A 20,830-nucleotide genomic window follows, 5' to 3' on the forward strand; every position below is an offset into this window, starting at 1 on the left:
CAAGTGGCCCATGTGCACACAGACACCCCATTTGGGCTTCGTAGCAGGAAGAGGCATGCTGTTTTGTTTGCCGCCAATGGACCCACTGAGTGACCTGATCGAAGCTGATCCCAGTGTAGGGGAGACTGCGGGGTTAGTTTGACCAGGCAAATTATCCCCCCCCTTCGCTATCAAAGTGGACCCTGCAGCTGCACTGCAATGTAGAAATGGGAAATGGAACAGACAACACGAGGGAAGGAGATGCAGCAGGGAGAAGAGTTTGCCACTGCTTGCCCCACCCACCACTGCCAGAAGCCCTCACTTTCCCCAAGCACTTCTTTGCTTACCTGATTTCCAGCTCCATAGCATTTCTTGCTATCATGTGCAGGAAAACAAAAGTTTGTGGGATTTTTCTCTTTTGCAAGAAGTTGAAATTGATTGATTGCACTTTATTTTTAGTCCACAATCTTTTGTTTCCCTGCGCAAAAAATGTGACGGAGAAAGGCAATGGAGCTGGAAATCAGGTACGCTTCTGCCCCCCTCCCTGCAATGCCAGAAGCTGTATGCCTTCCACGTCGCCCCCAGAGCTCTGTGGCTTGCAATCTACTGCAGAAGCCCCCTGAGTCCCATGCCCTCTCCTTCCCACCTCTTCCTTTCTGCACACATTGCTTTACCAGGCGGGGATGGGGTGGCCCCAGGGAAAGGCCAGTGAGTGAAGCATAGAGGCACCCGGGCAGTGGTGGGATTCAAGTAATTTAAAAACCGGTTCTCTGCCCTAATGATTTCTTCCAACAACCAGTTTGCCAGACTGCTCAAAAAGCTAACAACTGGTTCTCCCGAAGTGGTGCAAGCTGGTTGAATCCCACCACTGCACTTGGGCCACCCTTAGATCTGCGCTGCCACCTTGGTCCCACCCCCTGGGCGTGCACACAGGAGGGTCCAAGCATGCGAGGGCTGGCCTGGCGTCCTAGGTGAAGGGCAGCATTCAGCAAGGAGTACCCAGGGATGCCAGGCCCTGCGTGTTCGCCTCCTCCTGTGCGCATGCCCAGGGGGTGGGGCCAGGTGGGGCGGGGCCAATCAGCAATTTAACAACCGGTTCAGCCGAAGTGGTGAGAACTGGTTGAATCCCACCACTGGTTCTAATGAATGTTTTATATGGTCTTGAGGGGAATACATTAATTGTCAGTTTCAAAGTTTATCACCCCAAGTAAAACATTCCACCATTAAGTTCATGGTTGTGATTTCATAATCCACAAAAATTGCATTCATTTTCTAAATTCAGATATTGCTAACAATTTAACTCTTAATTTTTGCTAAGTTTTATAGAGTTTGTCAGCCAATCTTTTCTTTAAATATTGCTGTGAATGTTTTCCTGCAAATCCATTGCTATTGTACTGGTTGATGTGCTTCACGTTGATAAAGAACAATTAGAATGATTAATTTAGACTAAATACTGGATCAGAATTTCTGTTTTATTGACAGGTAATAGCTAGACCTATAAAAGTATGGTGAACAAACTGTATTAAAACAAATATAGAAAATCTCTATGATCATTTGGGGGCCAATTTTAAAGCTTTTCAGAAAATCTTTGAATGGAAAATGATGTTTTGTCAGCATTAATCTTAATCTATTTCTGACAACCTGGGGTGCAAACATTAATTCATAAATGATTGCATTTATAACATGGCTACAGCTTTAAAAAGGCCAAGATAGATAATAGCATAAAATTCACAAGAGCGTTTGATATTAAGATTAGAGAAGACTATGTACACTTTTGAATAATCAACATTATCATTATTATCATTGCCATAAAATTAAATTGAGTCTGAATCAAACAGTTCATTTAGCAGACATAGTATTATTATTATTATCAGGATGGTCTGGACGCTGATTGGGTAGATTCGGGTGGGATGACGGAGGCAGTTCTTGAGAATGTTATCTGGGAAGAGTTCGGTACTGTGGTTCCGGAGGACATGGACAGGATACTGGGGAGGCTAAATGCGACCACATGCTTATTGGACCCGTGTCCCTCCTGGTTGGTACTGGCCACACAGGAGGTTACATGAGGCTGGCTTCTGGGAATTATCAACACTTCTTTGACGGAGGGTGTCTTCCCTACCACCTTGAAAGAGGTGGTGGTGAGGCCCCTCCTCAAAAAGCCCTCCCTGGACCCAGCTGTTTTAGCGAATTATCGTCCCATCTCCAACCTTCATTTTGTGGCGAAGGTTGTCAAGAGTGTGGTGGCACAACAGCTCCCCCAGTACCTGGATGAAACTGTCTGTCTAGACCCATTCCAGTCCGGTTTCAGGCCTGGGTACAGCACGGAGATGACTTTGGTCGCGTTGGTAGATGATCTCTGGAGGGCTCGGGACAGGGGTTGTTCCCCTGTCCTGGTCCTGTTAGATCTCTCAGTGGCTTTTGATACCATCGACTATGGTATCTTGCTGTGACAGCTGGGGGTGTTTAGGAGTGGGGGGCACCATTTTTCGGTGGTTCTCCTCCTATCTCTCGGACCGATCGCAGACGGTGTTGGCAGGGGGGCAGAGATCGGCCGCAAGGCACCTCATGTGTGGGGTGCCACAGGGGTCGGTTCTCTCACCTCTCCTGTTCAACATCTATACGAAGCCGCTGGGTGAGATCATCTGTGGTTTTGGGGTGCAGTGCCATCTGTATGCTGATGACACTCAGCTGTACATTTCCACTCCTAACCAACCCAATGAAGCCGTCAAAGTGATGTCCCGGTGTCTGGAAGCCGTGCGGGTCTGGATGGGGAAGAACAGGCTTCGACTCAACCCTTCCAAGACTGAGTGGCTGTGGATGCCGGCATCCCGGTACAGCCAGCTGATTCCATCGCTGACTGTGGGAGGCGAATCATTGGCCCCTAGGGAGAGGGTCCGCAACTTAGGCATTCTCCTGGATGTTCGACTGGCTTTAGAAGAACACATGACGGCCATCGCCAGGGGAGCTTTTTATCAGGTCCGCCTGATACGCCAGTTGCGCCCCTTCCTATGCACGGTCACTCATGCCCTTGTCACTTCCCGCCTGGACTACTGCAATGCTCTCTACATGGGGCTCCCCTTGAAGAGCACCAGGAGGCTCCAACTGGTCCAGAATGCGGCTGCGCGGGTAATAGAGGGAGCAACACGATGCTCCCATGTAACACCTCTCCTGTGCAAGCTGCACTGGCTGCCGGTGGTCTTCCAGGTGCAATTCAAGGTGTTGGTTATCACCTTTAAAGCGCTCCATGGCATAGGACCAGGTTACTTACAGGACCGCCTACTGCCACCAATAGCCTCCCACCGACTTGTGCGCTCCCATAGGGAGGGCCTCCTCAGGGTGCTGTCAGTCAGACAATGTTGACTGATGACCCCCAGGGGGACGGCCTTTTCTGTGGGGGCTCCTGCTCTTTGGAACGAGCTGCCTCTGGGGTTGCATCAACTCCCTGACCTCCGGACCTTTAAACGCGAGCTTAAGACCTTTCTATTCCACCGTGCGGGCCTGGCCTAATGTAATTTTAATTGGGGGGATTTTATGATGGTTTTATGATAGTTTTAATTTATTGGCCAAATTTAGAATCAGTTTTTTAAATGTTTTAATTTTTTGCTAATATTGTTTTATGCTGGCTGTAAACTGCCCTGAGTCCTTTGGGAGAAGGGCGGTATAGAAATCAAATAAATAAATAAATAAATAAATAAATAAATAAATAAATAATAATTAAAGATTAGAGAAGAAATCCTTCCTTGCCATTGATGAAGCTGAACCATAAGTAGTTGTTGAAGGTTGCTCTTGAGCAATCAGTCCATGGTATATGACAGGGGAAGGCTGGCCTTTGTACTTAGCTGGTATCCTCTTTTTGGATTTTAGATCGGTTTTAAGTTTCTTTGTTGTTAATTAGCATTTTAAATTATTAGTTTTTTTATATTACATTATATAATCTATATATCTATATCTTTATATTGACATCTATCTATCTATCTATCTATCTATCTATCTATCTATCTATCTATCTATCTATCTATCTATCTATCTATCTATCACAACTTCTACATCTTCTTATTAGGTCATACATTTTCTTTACATCTTAATGACTAATGAGTATAATGGTCATTAGTCAAGGACTACCTGTAGTACTTCCTTCTCAATATAAATAACTATTAATTACATTTCTAGTTCTCTAGTGCTTTATTTGTGTTTAATTTCCTTTACATTGTGTGATGTGCGTTATCTGTCCAAATGTTGTTCAGAAAGGTAGTCTTGGTTCAGCTTGTATGACAATTTTGCCAGATGTTTCACTTTCACATCTAAAGGCACCCATGAACATTCAACCTGGGAAATTATCATAATAGAACTAATAAATGTAAAGAAAATGGGACAAAGAGTTAGGCATTTTTAGTTTCTCCTGACAAGCTATTTATTGGACTAAGAATGGATTTTGTCACATGGCAAGCTAGGAATATTAATGAAGCATTTGCAGAAGAGCAATGTAAACAGGTTGACTATGATGGACTAAAATCTACAGTCCATGATATCAAGATGAATTATTTGTTATGTCCTTTCCTCTTACCTTTTTATTGCCATTTTCACCATTTTTAAAGGCACAATTGTGTGCCCATTGCTACCTGACTTTGTCTACCAGGCCTATTGCATTTGCTACATACATTTGCACATTTTCAAGCTGGATCCATATTGCATTTATTTCCCCTGATCCAGCTGATGTTCATAGTATTCAATCATGATAAGAAAGACTTTAGGCAAGATACGTACAGTATCTAACCTAAGTATTGTAAGTTGTTCAAAACAGCATGTGCCAAAATGTGTTTATTACTTCCTCTAATCCTTGCATGCAGTAGCTGCTGTTTGGGATAAGGATAAGGATGAAATTCATTTCCACTTCTCTCTTTTGTCCTTCAAACAATTCATAAGTGACATTTCTGGTTTTTAAAAATAAAAATATTTTGCACGTACTACTCTGTTCAATCAGAGGGTGTCAAATAAAATAATACAGTGATAGCCCATTTATGATTTTGCAATTGTTCTTAAATTATTATTTACAATATTACTGGGGATTTAGGCAAAGTGTCTTCTGAACTTTTAGTAAAGTAAATGGAACTCATCATATCTACCAATGGAAACAGGAGAAAAAAATATTTTCCATTAGCTTGCAGGGGATTATGAAAATAGAAAAGGTGATTCCTATGAATGCTCCAATGGACTGATTAACACAGTGTTATTCTCCTGACAGTTTTAATTCTCACATTGGTAGTCTTGGGGTGTGGGTGTCGAGTCAGATGTCAGTTTTCCACATGATATTCTTTTATCTGATACGAACAGTAGCTGTCAATGAAAGCCAAATTGGAAAAAAAAATTAAAACCGGTCTTCGATCTAATTAAATTGAAAAAAAATCAGAAAATCAAGAGAACTGAAGTATCTTTGTGCTTTTTTGGATTTTGGTGTCCTAACTAGCATATATTCCTGGATCTATGGCCTCATGTTTATTGTCCCTGATCATTATCCATCAATCATATGGAAAATACTTCTATCATAAAATGCTGCCACCTGTGTATATAAATTAAAAATTATTAGCAATCATTTTTCTGGATCTGAACATAAAGGGAATTTTTTTAATAATAACAGCTCATTTATTTGCTAATACAGAGAATACTAACATGGGAGGAAAAAGTCCCTCCTACCCACCCCCCACAAACAATTGCTAAACTGCCCAGAGCAAAACAAATGTGCTAAATCTAAAAGTCAAATAAAAAATTCATAATTTAAGATCCTAGAAAAAGCTTCATACCTGGTACTGAAAAGAACACACAAGGCACCAGAAACTATCTTCAGGATAGATATTTCACAAGCAGAGTGCTATCACAAGCAGACACATTCTACATTGTTGTGATGACAGAAGAAAGGCTTTTAAAAGCAGCATTAAAATGTGGATGATTATATTCAAAGACATTCAAAATTGCTTCAGTGCCACAAAAGTTGTGTGATTTGCTTTGTTAGAACAAAGAAGTAACACAATGTACCTCCACTAAGCAAATTTTATTTATTTATTTATTTTTATTTATTTATTTATTTTTATTTGTCACAACAATATATGTAAGTATCATACAGAAAGGTTATATAGTATATATATATATATATATATATATATATATATATATATATATATATATATATATATATATATATATATATATATAGTATATATATATATATATATATGAAGAAGAAAAACAATAGGACAGGAAGAAAGGAAGAAAAAGAAGAAAAAACAATAGGACAGGAACGGTAGGCACGTTTGTGCGCTTATGCATGCCCCTTATGGTCCTCTTAGTTGTGCCTCCTTCAACAACTTTGTGCCTTTAGTGTGAGAGATGGCTTCATTCAGCCTTCAGAATAGCACTAAAATTATCCTGCCTGAAAGTGTGTAGAAAGTTTTGGTGTGTAGAAAGTTGGCCGGTTTTGTTCAGGCAGTTTTGTACAGGCAGAGATTCCCCCAGTGTTTGCCAAAGATGGCAAGCCTGGAAGCCCTATGGGGAGCTCTGGAGCAGAAGGACAGGAGGAATATAAAGGAGAATAATTCATAATAATAAGCTTGCTCCATTCTCAGAAATGAGAATGCACATTGCTTTACCAAGCAGCTTAGTGGGTATTTCACTTGAATCTTCATGGAAGTGAATTAACTCTTATGCATAACCCTCTTCAATTTAGCTTGTCTGTGGGAATTCACTCTAACATAAATGGCAAAGATTCAATAAAATTTATTCCATATATTTATATTTAAGAAAATAGGTTTTGATGTTGAGTTTGTACTGTTGTAATATACATAGTAATATTAATAGTACTTCTGGCCATATTGCACTATTCAGTACTATTAGTATCCTTCAGTACTAGATAGAGTACCTATCTAAAGAAGAAGATACAATACCTATTTTATTGGAAATATAAATATATTTATTGGACTTTTCTTTTCAAATATGTCCCTTATTGTAAAATTGCTAAATTTGTGTATGTCAAGAAATAGTTGCATAACTGTTGCACTTTAATCCTGGAATCAACAACAGGTATATTTTATATAATGGGATTATGAAACTCCTATTGCTATTCTTCCTAATTCCTGTCTCCTTGTTTCAGATAGTCAATCCTGAAAGCCCAAAATCAATAACAATAATTTGTAATACATAGATACAAAATGGAGAATTTGGTATCAAAATTAAAATATGTATACCCAATTTTGAAAGTGTTTATCATTATTTGATTATTGATGGCTTTACAGATTCACAAGACAAGTTGAAATAGTGGAGCTGATTAATAAAAGCAAATGAGTTCAGGGTGCCAATGATCAAAAGATTTAACCAACTGCTATGAAAAAAGTGTATTTCATGACAAAAATCGAAAACATTTTGTGCATATATTATGTAGTCATCACAGAAACCAGAAATATTTTTATGATATTATTACCTAGTCTAAATGGCACCTTATACGAAAACCGCATATTAGTATTTATCAAATAACTTGCATATTACTGATATGAAAAAACAAAACAAAACAGAACAGTGGAGACGAGAATCTTCAGATTTAATTATGTTGTAAATTACTTTCTATTTTAAATAATTATGAGGTAATATGCTTCTTCAGATCATGGGGATTTCCCAAAAACTGGTTATGAACACTTGTCTGTGTAGGAAATCTCTGTGTATTGATCTTTCCCAAGAGATTTGTTACATTATGAAAGCAACATGTAAATATACTCTCATTTCATAAGAATTTAGCAATTTGGTTCACAAACAGCAAAATAAGCTATGGTTTGTTTAGCCTTTTTTCCTGTGTTAAACTTGTCATTATGCTCAGTTTGTAAGCCATTGGCTATGCTTGCAAACTGCAACAGTTGGAATTACATCTCTAGATCCGCTTTGATGCTTTCCGACAAATGCATAGTATATGTCCATGTGCATTCCAAATCACTTATCTTCTTTCAAATAGAAAGCATTGCACCGCTCCAAAGTGTGATATATAAAACCAGGTTTTCCACGGTTCTTTATAGCATTGTTATTTTTTTTAATGTAATATATTGAAACACTGCCCTGGATTGCATAATAATACAATAGCATAGAGGTTTATTAATGGTTCAACAAGTACACTTGGAAATTCATATTAGTTGTTACTGCATAGTCTCTTAACGCAATATTGTGTTTGATCATTATCTTTGAAATAAAGATATTTTTAAAATGAAACATAAAGCAATAGCTAAGTTGGTAGACTATATTGTCTACTCATATAATAGATAGACTAGAAACTCCTATTGAATAAGCCAATCTTACTTTGCCAGAAATAATTGAGGCAGATTGGTACTAGCCGAATAAAAGGATCCTTTTCTCCTCTGTGATTAATTGCTAAATAATATTTTGGTATTGTGGATCAATGACCTGCAAAAGTAAAATCCTACTTAAGAAGGATTTTAGCAGTTGCCAAGATCCATCTACTCTTACTCTTGAAGGCATCCTTGACTATTATAGACAAGTAGTTGTACTTAATCATACAGTGATGACAACTTAACAATAAATTGTCAGTTCATGTGTGGGAAATAACAGCTTTTTAAAATTAGTAATATATTTAATTTCCAGTGACTGTGTGCTATAAAGGAAAACAGCTATTTAAAACACAATATCAACATTTTATTTCTTCTTACAGCATAGTTACAAGAAAAAAAAGAAATGCCACCTTCAACAACAGCACCGCAATATGCTCCCCCTGATGGAGGATGGGGTTGGATCGTGGTCTTTGGAGCTTTCATCTCCATTGGATTTTCCTATGCGTTCCCTAAAGCCATCACAGTGTTCTTCAAAGAGATACAAGAGATCTTTGGCACATCATATAGCGAGATAGCGTGGATATCATCAATCATGTTGGCTGTTATGTATGCCGGAGGTACCAGAAAACTTCTTTTTTTGTCTGATATGGAGTCAAAATAAAACAAAATTCTCTTATTAGATTTTCTGGCACGCAATCCAAAACCACTGAGCTATGTGGCTCCATCACCCAAATGGTTTGGTTGTGTATCTCAAAAATAATTGCAAAATTTACCACCTAATCATAGTTTAAATATGACTGAAATATAAATTATCTGCATTTGTCTCACTTGCTTTGGGAGGTATGGTTTCTATTATACCATTGAAAGTCTCAATGTTGTCCTCAACTTGAAAAAAAGAAAAATATCATGCTTTTAGACTGTAATCCTATAACCACTTAGCCAGAAATAATCTCTATTTATTGTAGAGGGTTGTTTATCAAATTGTGCTGTTTGGGAGACTAGCTGGTGCTTTTTCCTACTCTTTTTCAACCCCACCAACAACTTCTTTGAGGGTGGGGAGAGGAAAAATATACATAGAATGTTTTGTCTGGGAAAATAAATTTATAAATCCAAATTTAACCCATATAGTACATTTGTTAGAAATAATCAAAATATCACAAAATATTGAACCCTGGTGAACTTCTAAATTTGAAAGCATTGGTTTTGTTGAGCAAAGGAGATTAAAAAGGGGCTAACAAGAATGGAAATATCATGCATACAAGTAAAGTAAACCACACAATTTTATGTGCAAATGAAACTAGAATAGTATATCAGGCTGTAATTTAGGATATTCTAAAGTTCTTTGGGCAACATCAAAAAAGCTTTGGGAGTTCTTGGAATCTTTATTTCAAGGAAGGAGATAGGACTCTAAGAGAAGGGCAGCCGATCATTAGATCTCACATCTTTTTTGTCCATCTGTATACCAGCCTTTTACTCCACTAATCTTTACCTGGGAAGGTCTCCAAAACTGCTGTACTAAGGTAGAAGGAGATCTGTATCCAATATTGTTTTCCATTCTCAAATTTGGAAATCCCACTGCAGCTAAACTAATATACCATTTATTTAATTGTTTATATTGCCCATGTAAATTAAATCTTGACTATTCATTTTGCTAATTTCAATAAACTGGGATTCCGATGGGTCCTTTGATTGTGGAGGACTGTGGAGATTATTTGAATGTTTTCACATCTCTTAAGATATCTAATATCTTGAAAATACTAGGATAACTCTTTTTAGAAATTCATATTATAATGCAGACATTTGAACTCTGTTCAAAATAAATTCTGCATCTCACAAATGAAATTTGAAGTACCTTCTACACTGTACATATAAAATAGGAATTGTAGCACAATTAAGCTGTGTAAAATTATTTTGTTATCTTGCTGTAATCATGTGATTTTAACTGCTAGCAGCAGGTAAGTTGACCAAAAGTAAACATTCTTTGAAGTTATAGTTACCACAAAATATCTTCCTGTGAAATAAAGTCATTAAACAATCATTGGCAGAAGATGAAATGAGTAAACTATTCAAATAATGAGAGTTATTCCTTTGTGGGGCTTTTTTCTTATCAAAATCTGATTGTTTGATTTCAACCATTTGATGTACTGTACTATAGCTTGGAATAAAGCAGGCAGCACATATGGTGCAAGATGCCTTATTTATGGCAAAAAAGGACAGATATATTGGAAATGTTGTGGGCACACTCTGTATCTTTTAATACTAATTAAGAGAACCTGAAAAACATTTGAGAACTGACACACTCATTATGATTTAGTGCTTTGGTTATTAATCTTCACAGTGGGGTCATCAGGTAAGTAAGAATCTAGCAGAGGATCTCCACTTCAGGAGCATTCAACCTTCCAAGGTAATTAGCAGGCATCTGTGTTTCTGTAACAAGGTATTAACTTACCTTTCAATATTGGGGAAAAAATGAAACTAATAAAAGACATCCAGTAAGGAGCTAAAGGAATGTTAATTATGTTTATCACTTACTTCATAGTTAGAATAAATGCCATTAAATTACATCAGGCCATCTGGCAAATCCATATGGCCTCCTAGATCATGGTTAATTCCAGCAAATAGGTCGAGCGTGGTGTTCACCCCTTCAAGAAAACATAAACAAGTTCTGCTAAACTGCAATGAACAAGATTTGCATTCCTCATGTTCTTTCTTTAGCATGCTCTTGATGTGACCTCTCCATTCAGATCAAACTCTTTCAACAACTGGAGCATCCAGGTGTCTGTAGCTGTTCAAGCAATATGCATCTCTGAGCTTTCTTTTGGCATAAATGTGAAATGTATTGATTTGATATGTCATAAAACAAAATAAAGCCCAGTGATGCAGGCAAACAGTAGTATTTGGAGTTCAATACTGAGTCCCAAAGAATCCTTCATTCTTGAAAGTAATAGTTAAGACTCCATGGAAAGTCCTTGTTTTTTAGCCTGAAAAGTACAATTGATAACTTTGAGTCATTTTAAAAATTGAAATTTAAAAACCCATTGAGTTTTTTATGATGAGAAATTTAGGTGTCACATATACAGATAGTCCTCAACATGCAACCATTTGTTTAGTGACCTTTTGAAGTTGTAACGGCACTGAAAAAAGTGAACTTAGAACCATTTTTCACACTTTTCGAAGACTCAGGGCGGCTTACAATTGCTGCAGCATTCCTATGATCACATGATCAAAATTTGGATAACCAATTCATATTTATGACAGTTGCAATGTTCTGGGGTCATGTGATTACCTTTTGTGACCTTTTACAAGAAAGGGGAAGCCAGATTCACTTAACAACCATGTTACTACACTTAACTGCAGTGATTCACTTAACAACTGTGTCAAGAAAAGTTGTAAAACGGGGCAAAATTCACTTAACAACTGTGTCACTTAACAATAAAAATTTGGGGCTAAATTATACTTGTTAGTCAAGGACTATCTGTACAATTTGACCTCTTAAGTGCTCTTTAATGTTTTATTTTCTTACTATCTTTTATTCTTGCTTTAAATTCTGCATGACCCTGACTGTCAGAAACGTGACATATGGAAAAGTAACTTTCTTTGTACACCTCCTTAGTGACTGTATAATTTCACCATAAACTCAATAAAGAAACTTTCAATTAGTCAGATGATGCCCTTAATGAAATGTAAAGTATAGGAATTCAGTGACAGCTTGGTCATCTCATGCATATATGATCATTGTATTAGTTTAATGATAAGTCAAAGGAAACCTGTTTTGCTGCTGTTTTTTGCATCATTAACTTCAGCTATTTTCAACACATTGATTACTGTTGTGAGCTGAATAGTGGTTTATCAAGACAGAAAACTGCCACTAGGATTTGGACTTTCATTATGACACTTCACAGCACAGGAAAATGAATACAGATCAAAGGTTTATTATTATTATTTTAAATATTTATACCGTATCTTCCTTTACTAAGAAGGTAGTTATTTCTATTCAATATTTATCAATATTTCACTGTTTCACTGTTTTTTAAAAAAGATACTTGGCAACTAATCTAGCCATTTTATCTATTTGCAGTCAATGACCAGCAAAGTAGGTACAACACTAAAATAACCCACGGAAGTAAGCTCAAATGAGCAATAAAGCCACTATTTATAACTACCAATTAAAATTATGTATAAGAAGAAAAATGAATGAAATAAAACAAAGAAAAACAAAAGAGGAAAAATAAAATTAAGGTAAAAGAATTAAAGGACTAAGACTAGAACACCTTAAGCCTTGTTAGGTTCATAGTTGCCAGTAATAACTTGGCAATTCTGTTTCTTATAGCAGGATCCAGTTGGAAAGAAGGAAATAAATCTCTTCTTCTTCACTGAAGACTTGATCTATATTTGGAAATAGTTTAAGTTTACCAGCATATACAGTACATTCTCATAGAAGAAGCAATAAAAAATACATGCACTAACGTCTCAGATTAATTTTGCTCACAATGATAATTTCCCTCATTAAATGGGATTTTATGAAATCTCCACCCAAGGGTAGAATATTAAAGCAAGCCAAAAAGAAGGCTGACCGAACAAGATTTAACATATAATTTAAGAGGCTAAAGGTTTTCCAGAAAGAAACTCATCCATGTAGATTGCCTGTAGTCCTCAAGTCTGTCCATCATGCAATATCAAAGACTCTCAAAACCAAGTTGTAGTCCTCCTCAACATAACAAAGTTATTTTAACTTTGAGAGGGGTTGTTTAGTTTCACTATCATGTATTGAACAGTCCACTGAATTCCATGAATCAAAGGACAAAAGGTAAATGAAATCATGTAGCAAATGGTTCATTATTAGTCAGTCTGTTGTCTTCCTATGGTTCCAAAGACTGAAAATGCCCATTTCTACAGGATATTGGCAGTTGGGAGTCATAAACTCATCCCACTGCTGGCTCACATCTTCGATAGATATAAAAAAGCCCACAGTGTCCTCAAAAATAATTTGACAGTAGATGAAATACAAAATCTGCCTCTTGCCAAGGATATGTTAAGAGACATGGAAAGCCCTTTTTCCTGGCAGTTATATCTTAAAATGGTAGTCCAAAATGGCTATTTTCAACTACACTGCCATACAGTAGGTTTGAAATGCAGGCAATCCTCGACTTACAACTACAATTGAGCCCAAAATTTATGTTCTTAAGTAAGACATTTGTTAAGTGAGTTTTACTCCATTTTACAACATTTCTTGTCACAGTTATTAAGTGAATCACTGCAGTTGATAACTTAGTAACCTGGTTGTTAAATGAATCTGGCTTCCCCATTGATTTTGCTTGTCAGAAGATCCCAAAAGATGATCACATGACTCTGGGACACAGCCACCATCATAAAAACCAATTGACAAGCATCTGAATTCTGATCACATGATCAAGGGGATGCTACAAAGGATGTAACTATGAAAAATTGTCATAAGTCTTTTTTTCCAGTACCATTGTAACTTTGAACAGTCATTAAATGAACTGTTATAAGTTGAGGCCTATCTGTAGTTGAATTGTTTACTTAGATTCATATATTACATGTGCCTAATGATACAGACAAGCTGCCCATATAATTTTTGAAATAAGAGAACAAATACACAGGAGTGATATTACTATATATCCTTGTTACTGTAGCAGGAAACTCATTTTCCTATGCTTATCACTGCTTCTGCAGTATTTTAAAGATAGGTAGGAGTCTGTGTTACATGAGACATACATTACTTTTTGTGCTGAGAATATTTGTTGTTGAAAATTTCTAGTTAAAAATCCCCAGTAGTATCAGGAAAACAGTTTTGAAGTATGTAGTAGCTGGACTGTATGTGTGTGTCTACATATAAACACACATATATGCATATCTATATTCATATAGAGCAAGGTGTGTTTCTGTGTGCATTTTCTTGCTTTGGCTTCTTGCTTTGTTTTAAGAAAGATAGCTCAACTTCACTGTTCTATATCTCATCTGTTTCCAGGAAAGGAAAATTCAACCTAAGATTTTTTGAAGTCTACGTAACATCTCTACATTTCTGTACTCTGGAAGTTTCCCCAGTTTCTTTTTCATAGACATCTAAATTACATTATTTTAATATAAGAGGTAGAAAAGGAGAAATAAAATTTTGCACTAACTTCTACTTTTCTGAGTCATTATCGACCATTAACTTTTTAATTATCTTAATACCGTCACAGAAAATCCAGTAATTATTCTAATGTAACAGTATTACAAGCCCTTAAGATTTTATGTGACACAATTCTACCTCATAAAACATGTACTAAGGTGACTGCATGCTGAAAGCCCTGAATGGATAGAATTTAATTTTTGTTGCCCCAGAGATTTCTTTTATCATTCCACCAAGAATTATTGGGAAGTGGATTTAGTAACTACAGGTGAAACTCAAAAAATTAGAATATCGTGCAAAAGTTTATTTATTTCAGTAATGCAACTTAAAAAGTGAAACTAATACATGAGATAAACTCATGACATGCAAAGCGAGATAGTTCAAGCCTTGATTTGTAATAATTTTGATGATTATGGCTTACAGTTCATGAAAACCCCAAATTCACACTCTCAGAAAATTAGAATATTGTGAAAAGGTTCAATATTCTAGGATCAAAGTGTCCCACCCTAATCAGCTAATTAAGCCATAACACCTGCAAAGGGTTCCTGAGCCTTTAAATGATCTCTCAGTTTGGTTCAGTAGGAATCACAATCATGGGAAAGACTGCTGCCCTGACAGTTTTGCAGAAAACCATCATTGACACCCTCTGTAAGGAGGGAAAGCCTCAAAAGGTAATTGCAAAAGAAGTTGGATGTTCCCAAAGTGCTGTATCAAAGCACATTAATGGAAAGTTATGTGGAAGGGGAAAGTGTGAAAGAAAAAGGTGCACAAGCAGCAGGGATGACTGCAGCCTGGAGAGGATTGTCAGGAAAAGGCCATTCAAAAGTGTTGGGGACTTTCAGAAGGAGTGGACTGAGGCTGGAGTCAGTGCATCAAGAGCCACCACGCAACAGATGGATCCTGGACATGTTGTATTCCTCTTATCAAGCCGCTCCTGAACAACAAACAACGTCAGAAGCGTCTTACCTGGGCTAAAGAAAAAAAGAACTGGTCTGTTACTCAGTGGTCCAAAGTCCTCTTTTCTGATGAGAGCAACTTTTGCATCTCATTTGGAAACCAAGGCCCCAGAGTCTGGAGGAAGAATGGAGAGGCACACACTGCAAGATGCTTGAAGTCCAGTGTGAAGTTTCCACAGTCTGTTGATTTGGGGAGCCATGTCATCTGCTGGTGTCATCTACCAGGAGATTTTGGACCACTTCATGCTTCCTTCCACAGACGAGCTTTATGGGGATGCTGTTGTTGTGTCTGCGCCCCCTGAGCCAGGCCGTCTGCCAGAAAGTGACTTGGAGCTGGTTCTCCTGCCAGAAAGTGACTAAGAGCCCGGCCTCCTGCCAGAAAGTGACTTGGAAAGTGAGGGGGAAGGGCCGTCAGGACTTACCTCGGGAGCACCGGCTTCCCTGGCTCAGTTCCAGGAGCCAGAGGCAGGCCAGGTGGAAGAGATAACAAGGCCTCCATCCCCTGACTCTTCCCACCCCCCCAGGCCATGCCTTCAGACCCAGCTGATGGCAATCAGGCTTGGTTGGACGCTAGGTTTCATAGACAGGAGAGGAGGGAACAACAGAAGCAGGGGTGGGGCAGGCCTAGGAAGTGCTGAGTCATGGAGCCACACCCCACAGGATATAAAGGCAGCCAGAGCTGCTGTGCCTATTCGTAGCAGGCAAATCAGCTGAGTAACTAAGAGCTGAAGTTTGTTCCTGGGTGACTCATCAGCGTTGAGGGAGATAACAGAGACACTTGGCAGACGCTCGCTATTTTGCTGCCAGAGCTGATAGTGCTGGCTAATTAAGCCATCATTCAGACGGAGGCGAAGGAGACAGAATAGCTGTCTTCATTTTCCAGCAGGACTTGGCACCTGCCCACACTGCCAAAAGTACCAAAACCTGGTTCAATACCCATGGGATTACTGTGCTTGATTGGCCAGCAAACTCGCCTGACCTGAACCCCATAGAGAATCTATGGGGCATTGCCAAGAGAAAGATGAGAGACATGAGACTGAACAATGCAGAAGAGCTGAAGGCCGCTATTGAAGCATCCTGGTCTTCCATAACACCTCAGCAGTGCCACAGGTTGATAGCATCCATGCCACGCCGCATTGAGGCAGTAATTGATGCAAAAGGGTGCCAAACCAAGTACTGAGTAATATGCATGCTTATACTTTTCAGAGGTCCGATATTGTTCTATTTACAATCCTTGTTGTATTGATTTCATGTGATATTCTGATTTTCTGAGATTGTGAATTTGGGGTTTTCATGAGCTGTAAGCTATAATCATCAAAATTATGACAAATCAAGGCTTGAACTATCTCACTCTGCATGCAATGAGTCTATCTCATATATTAGTTTCACCTTTTAAGTTGCATTACTGAAATAAATGAACTTTTGCACAATATTCTAATTTTTCAAGTTTCACCTGTATATAACTTTTGACTGCATCGACCCAGGACCATACAGACAAAAAAAATATTTTTTATTGGGTTAAGCAACAGTCTGCTGAAAGCCTGTAGTTTTCAGATATCCTGTATATTCTATAAAAATGAATATAGTTCTCAAAAAATGGAGAAAAAGAGGAAGGCTGACTATCAGATTTTCTAAATTGGAGATGACTTTCTAGTAGTTATTCTCTTGCAAATTACAAATGAGCTGAAGACCAAGTTGTCAGGAAAATAGATATTGATTTCATTTGAAATTATGCATATGTGTTTGTTGCCGTCTTTTTTCCTGTATTTTCTTTATATTAATAAATACATTTTATATCAGTCTATTCATCATAAGTAACCCATATTGAAAAATTCTTGGAAGAAAGTTTATAATGCATGGCTATCTTACAGCCAAATTTAATATATTTAAAAAGAGTGTCATCAGGTCTTGTCAATATCGTGATAATCAGATAGATTATCCCCACAATGATCTGTCCCTAACTTGATATTTTAGTTCTTCTAACACACACACCCATTGCCAGTGTAATTAAGACCATCCACCTTACTGTTGTTGATCTTTTTCTCTCCCCTTCCATCTTTCCCAGCATTACAACCTTCTCTATGGAGCCAGTTCTTCACATAATGTGTCTGCAGTAGGATAATCTGAGTCTTTTTATTTGTGTTTCAAGTGAGAATTTTGGGATTAAAAAAAGAGAAAGAAATCGCTTTATTGTGACTAAAATATCTTACTAGTATAAAACTAGGCAGCACAGGAAACCTAGAGAAAGAACACAGCCAGCTTCTGAGAACTACTCAGGTCATCAATTGTAGAGAAAGTACAACTGCCCTTCAACTGTTCCTTCTTAGCTCCCCAGATGTTCTCCTTTGTCATATAATAGGAACACAGTGCTCCTCTGCCAATTGTTCAAAAACACCACACTTTTTGAAGCTTCTTCATGAGCCTGGTAAAAAAAAGACAATTCATTTGACATCTCAGTTTTAATTATTGGATTCCTGTGTTATGTTCCAAATAATTTCCAAAGCATGCACAAGCCTACTTTTTGTTTTTGCAAGTCCCTTGATGATAACACTATGTGTTACTATGAATGCAACCATGATTGCATTACTAACCTGCCTTATTAGATTATTACTACAACAGACTCCTAAAAGATTGTTCCCATGGCAACTAAGGAGTAGCTCACAAACAAATTCTTACAGTTTATTTTCATGTTAATTGGCAAAAAGCACTTCTGAAGGTCTATACAAAATAATGACTGTTTTAAATTAAGGGGCTATTTACCAATGAAGTAAGAAAATTTTCATATTACCAGTCTTTTCTTCCTGAAAGTAACATAGAATTTAATTTTAAAAAAAGAAATGGTGACTTTCTTTTTGTAAAATTTGCTTTCAAGCATATGAAAGCACAGTCTCTATTAGAAACAGAGCACATAGACTTAAATTTCTTCCTCCATTCAGTTTCCTTCCTTACCCACCCACCCACCCAAATTTGGAAGAAACTTGGACAAAGTTGGAAAATCCCTATGGGTGACATCACCTTTTCTCTTTTTTAGACTGTTGAATGAGATGGATGTTAGGGATGAAATAATTGAAGGAGCATTAGTTCCTGATTTGGATTAAAAATTGTATATCTTTAAAAACTCTCCAAAAGTCAAAATGTTGTTTGACTCCAGATATATTGAATAAAATTGACATCAAGGCTGGAAAAATAATGAACTCATTATCACTACTATCATTATTCATTATCACAGGATATTGTGATAGTCACTATATTAGACTTATTATAGGTTTATAGATCTATAAACCTATACTTATTATAAGAGTCATTTCAGATTACTACAAAAAAGTTCTTTAATTTAATATTTTAGATTATGGTTTAAATGATTTGAGACTATAGAAGTAATTGATAAATTATTTAAAAACATAAACCTTTATTTGCAAGGATAGTGTATATTAACAAAATTTACTAGCAACAAAACAAAATGATAAAGAAAGCTCTCTCATTTTTGTTGTAAGCTTCAGAAAATATGTGACAAACATTCTTCAATTCCAATCTCAAGAATGTTTTTCAGATTTTTTTGGGTCTTGTTCTACCAAGAAAAAAAATAGTTGCAAAATTTAAGTAATATGAACACCAGATGGCTTTTTTTTAAAAAAACAAAACAAAAAAAATGTGCATGTTTAGTTATAAGACTAATTTTAATAAAATAGCAAAAATAACTCTAGTTGGGACACTAGTTTAGAGAAAAGTAAATGTATAACAGTTGCAACGTTTTTATATGTTGCTTGTGTCTTTAAGTGTGAGAGACAAACTTTTATTTACTATTATTAGCTTATCTACAGCACTGTCCTTGAAAACACAGCTTCCCACTTTTATGCCATCTCATGGTCATTAGGGAATTCTTCACATTTAGGTTTCCTTTTAAAACATATGTTGAACTAATTTGAGATTTTGTTGGTAAAATAAAATTTTACAGAAGCAGGAATTGCAACTGTAATTAATAAATCTAGTGCAAACTTCTAAGAATATAAAATGATACATTTACATTCTCAAGAATGGTACATTGAAAGGGAAAGTCTGGTTTAGTTCGGTACTATTTTTTCAATAATATTTATTCTAACACTTGACTAAATCTTATTAAAATTAATTTGTGTTGGCCTCGGTTAATAGTTGGATGAGAAATTATCAAATAATCTCAGGTAGCCTGAAAAGTCAAAAAGCAACCCAGAACAAGACAATCACAAATGTCTTCCATATACTGTGGACAAAGTATCTCCTGGAATTATCAAAAGCTTTCAGCAGAGACTACTTTTTAATATAGTATTTTGTTTTAGATCACAAATACAAAATATAGAACTAATCACAAAGATGCTCATGGGGAAGGTATGCAGGTGATGTGGAAAAGTGATACATAGACCAAAGGCTGGAAGAAGTATAAGAAAGAAACTCAAAATAAACCTATCTTGATTTTGTTAATGCAAGATCCGATAGAAATTTGGACAGACTTTCATGCTTCCATTATTGTACACTACAATAAGTAGCAGTCCTAGAATCTAGTTGTATCTGTTTCTTGACCTGATTTAACTCACAAGGCTGATAAAATTATATACAAAGCAATAAAGGATCTATTTATTTAAAGTATTTATTTAAAGTATTTAAAGCATTTATTTGTGTAAATGTAATTTAAAGAGTTAACTATGATAGACCTACTTTGCTTTGTCTACCTTACTCTATTCTTTCTTCTTTTAAACAAGCAGAACTCTATTAAAACATGTGTTTCTCTATAGTTTGGTCAGATTAAAGCTGTTTAGAATGGCTTCTGGAAAGAAAAAAAATCTGTTTGAGCCATGAAATGGATTTATTTGTGTTATGTTGCTTTTTTCTTTCTTATCTCTTTATGTTGGAATATGAATATGAGTTTATGAATAGTTGATTGTTTTATTTCAGTCCAGCCAGTGGCACCAGAGATTTCATGCCATACATCCCATTTTCTGTGCACTAGTTTTAATAAAATGCGTTTGAACTCATAATCAGCAATTTCAAGTATATTTACTTAGAACAGAGGTTTATTGAAATCAGCGGCACTTCAAAGGACATACATTTAAGTTTCTTTATTTTAACTCCATGCATCATTTTGTAAACAGTTTGTGAACAGCAGCAATAAATAAACAAGGGAAGATAAAGACTATAATGCTTTCAATTTGTTTATGAAATTTCAGGGGATAACTTGGTCTTTGATGAAAGTATTTCATTTTAAAACTGCTTTGAAGGTACCTAGACTATGTACAGACCAAGTTGGAATGCTGGATATATTCCAAGAAGAAAAAGACACAAAAATGGAACACATGGTGATTACAAAATGTTTGTCATAGTGCTAAGAATTTATAAATGTCATAAATAAAATGTTTGGAAATTCAGTAGATATATATGCAAGCATCTATAGAGTAAATTGGGGAGGAATAGAC

General features: G+C 36.6%; 1 protein-coding gene across 3 annotated transcripts in view; it reads left to right on the forward strand.

The window, feature by feature from the left end:
• SLC16A7 (solute carrier family 16 member 7) overlaps positions 1 to 20,830 on the forward strand; it is a 188,221-nt gene that overhangs the window by 93,773 nt on the left and 73,618 nt on the right. For all 3 annotated transcript variants that reach the window (XM_058189870.1, XM_058189869.1, XM_058189871.1), the window contains exon 2: positions 8,678 to 8,914. In XM_058189870.1, coding sequence (XP_058045853.1) covers positions 8,701 to 8,914 — 214 coding nt within the window. In that variant the 5' untranslated portion in view covers positions 8,678 to 8,700. The remainder of the gene's footprint in view (positions 1 to 8,677; positions 8,915 to 20,830) is intronic.

The sequence above is a fragment of the Ahaetulla prasina genome, chromosome 7, assembly GCF_028640845.1.
Source record: "Ahaetulla prasina isolate Xishuangbanna chromosome 7, ASM2864084v1, whole genome shotgun sequence".
Lineage (NCBI taxonomy): Eukaryota > Metazoa > Chordata > Lepidosauria > Squamata > Colubridae > Ahaetulla > Ahaetulla prasina.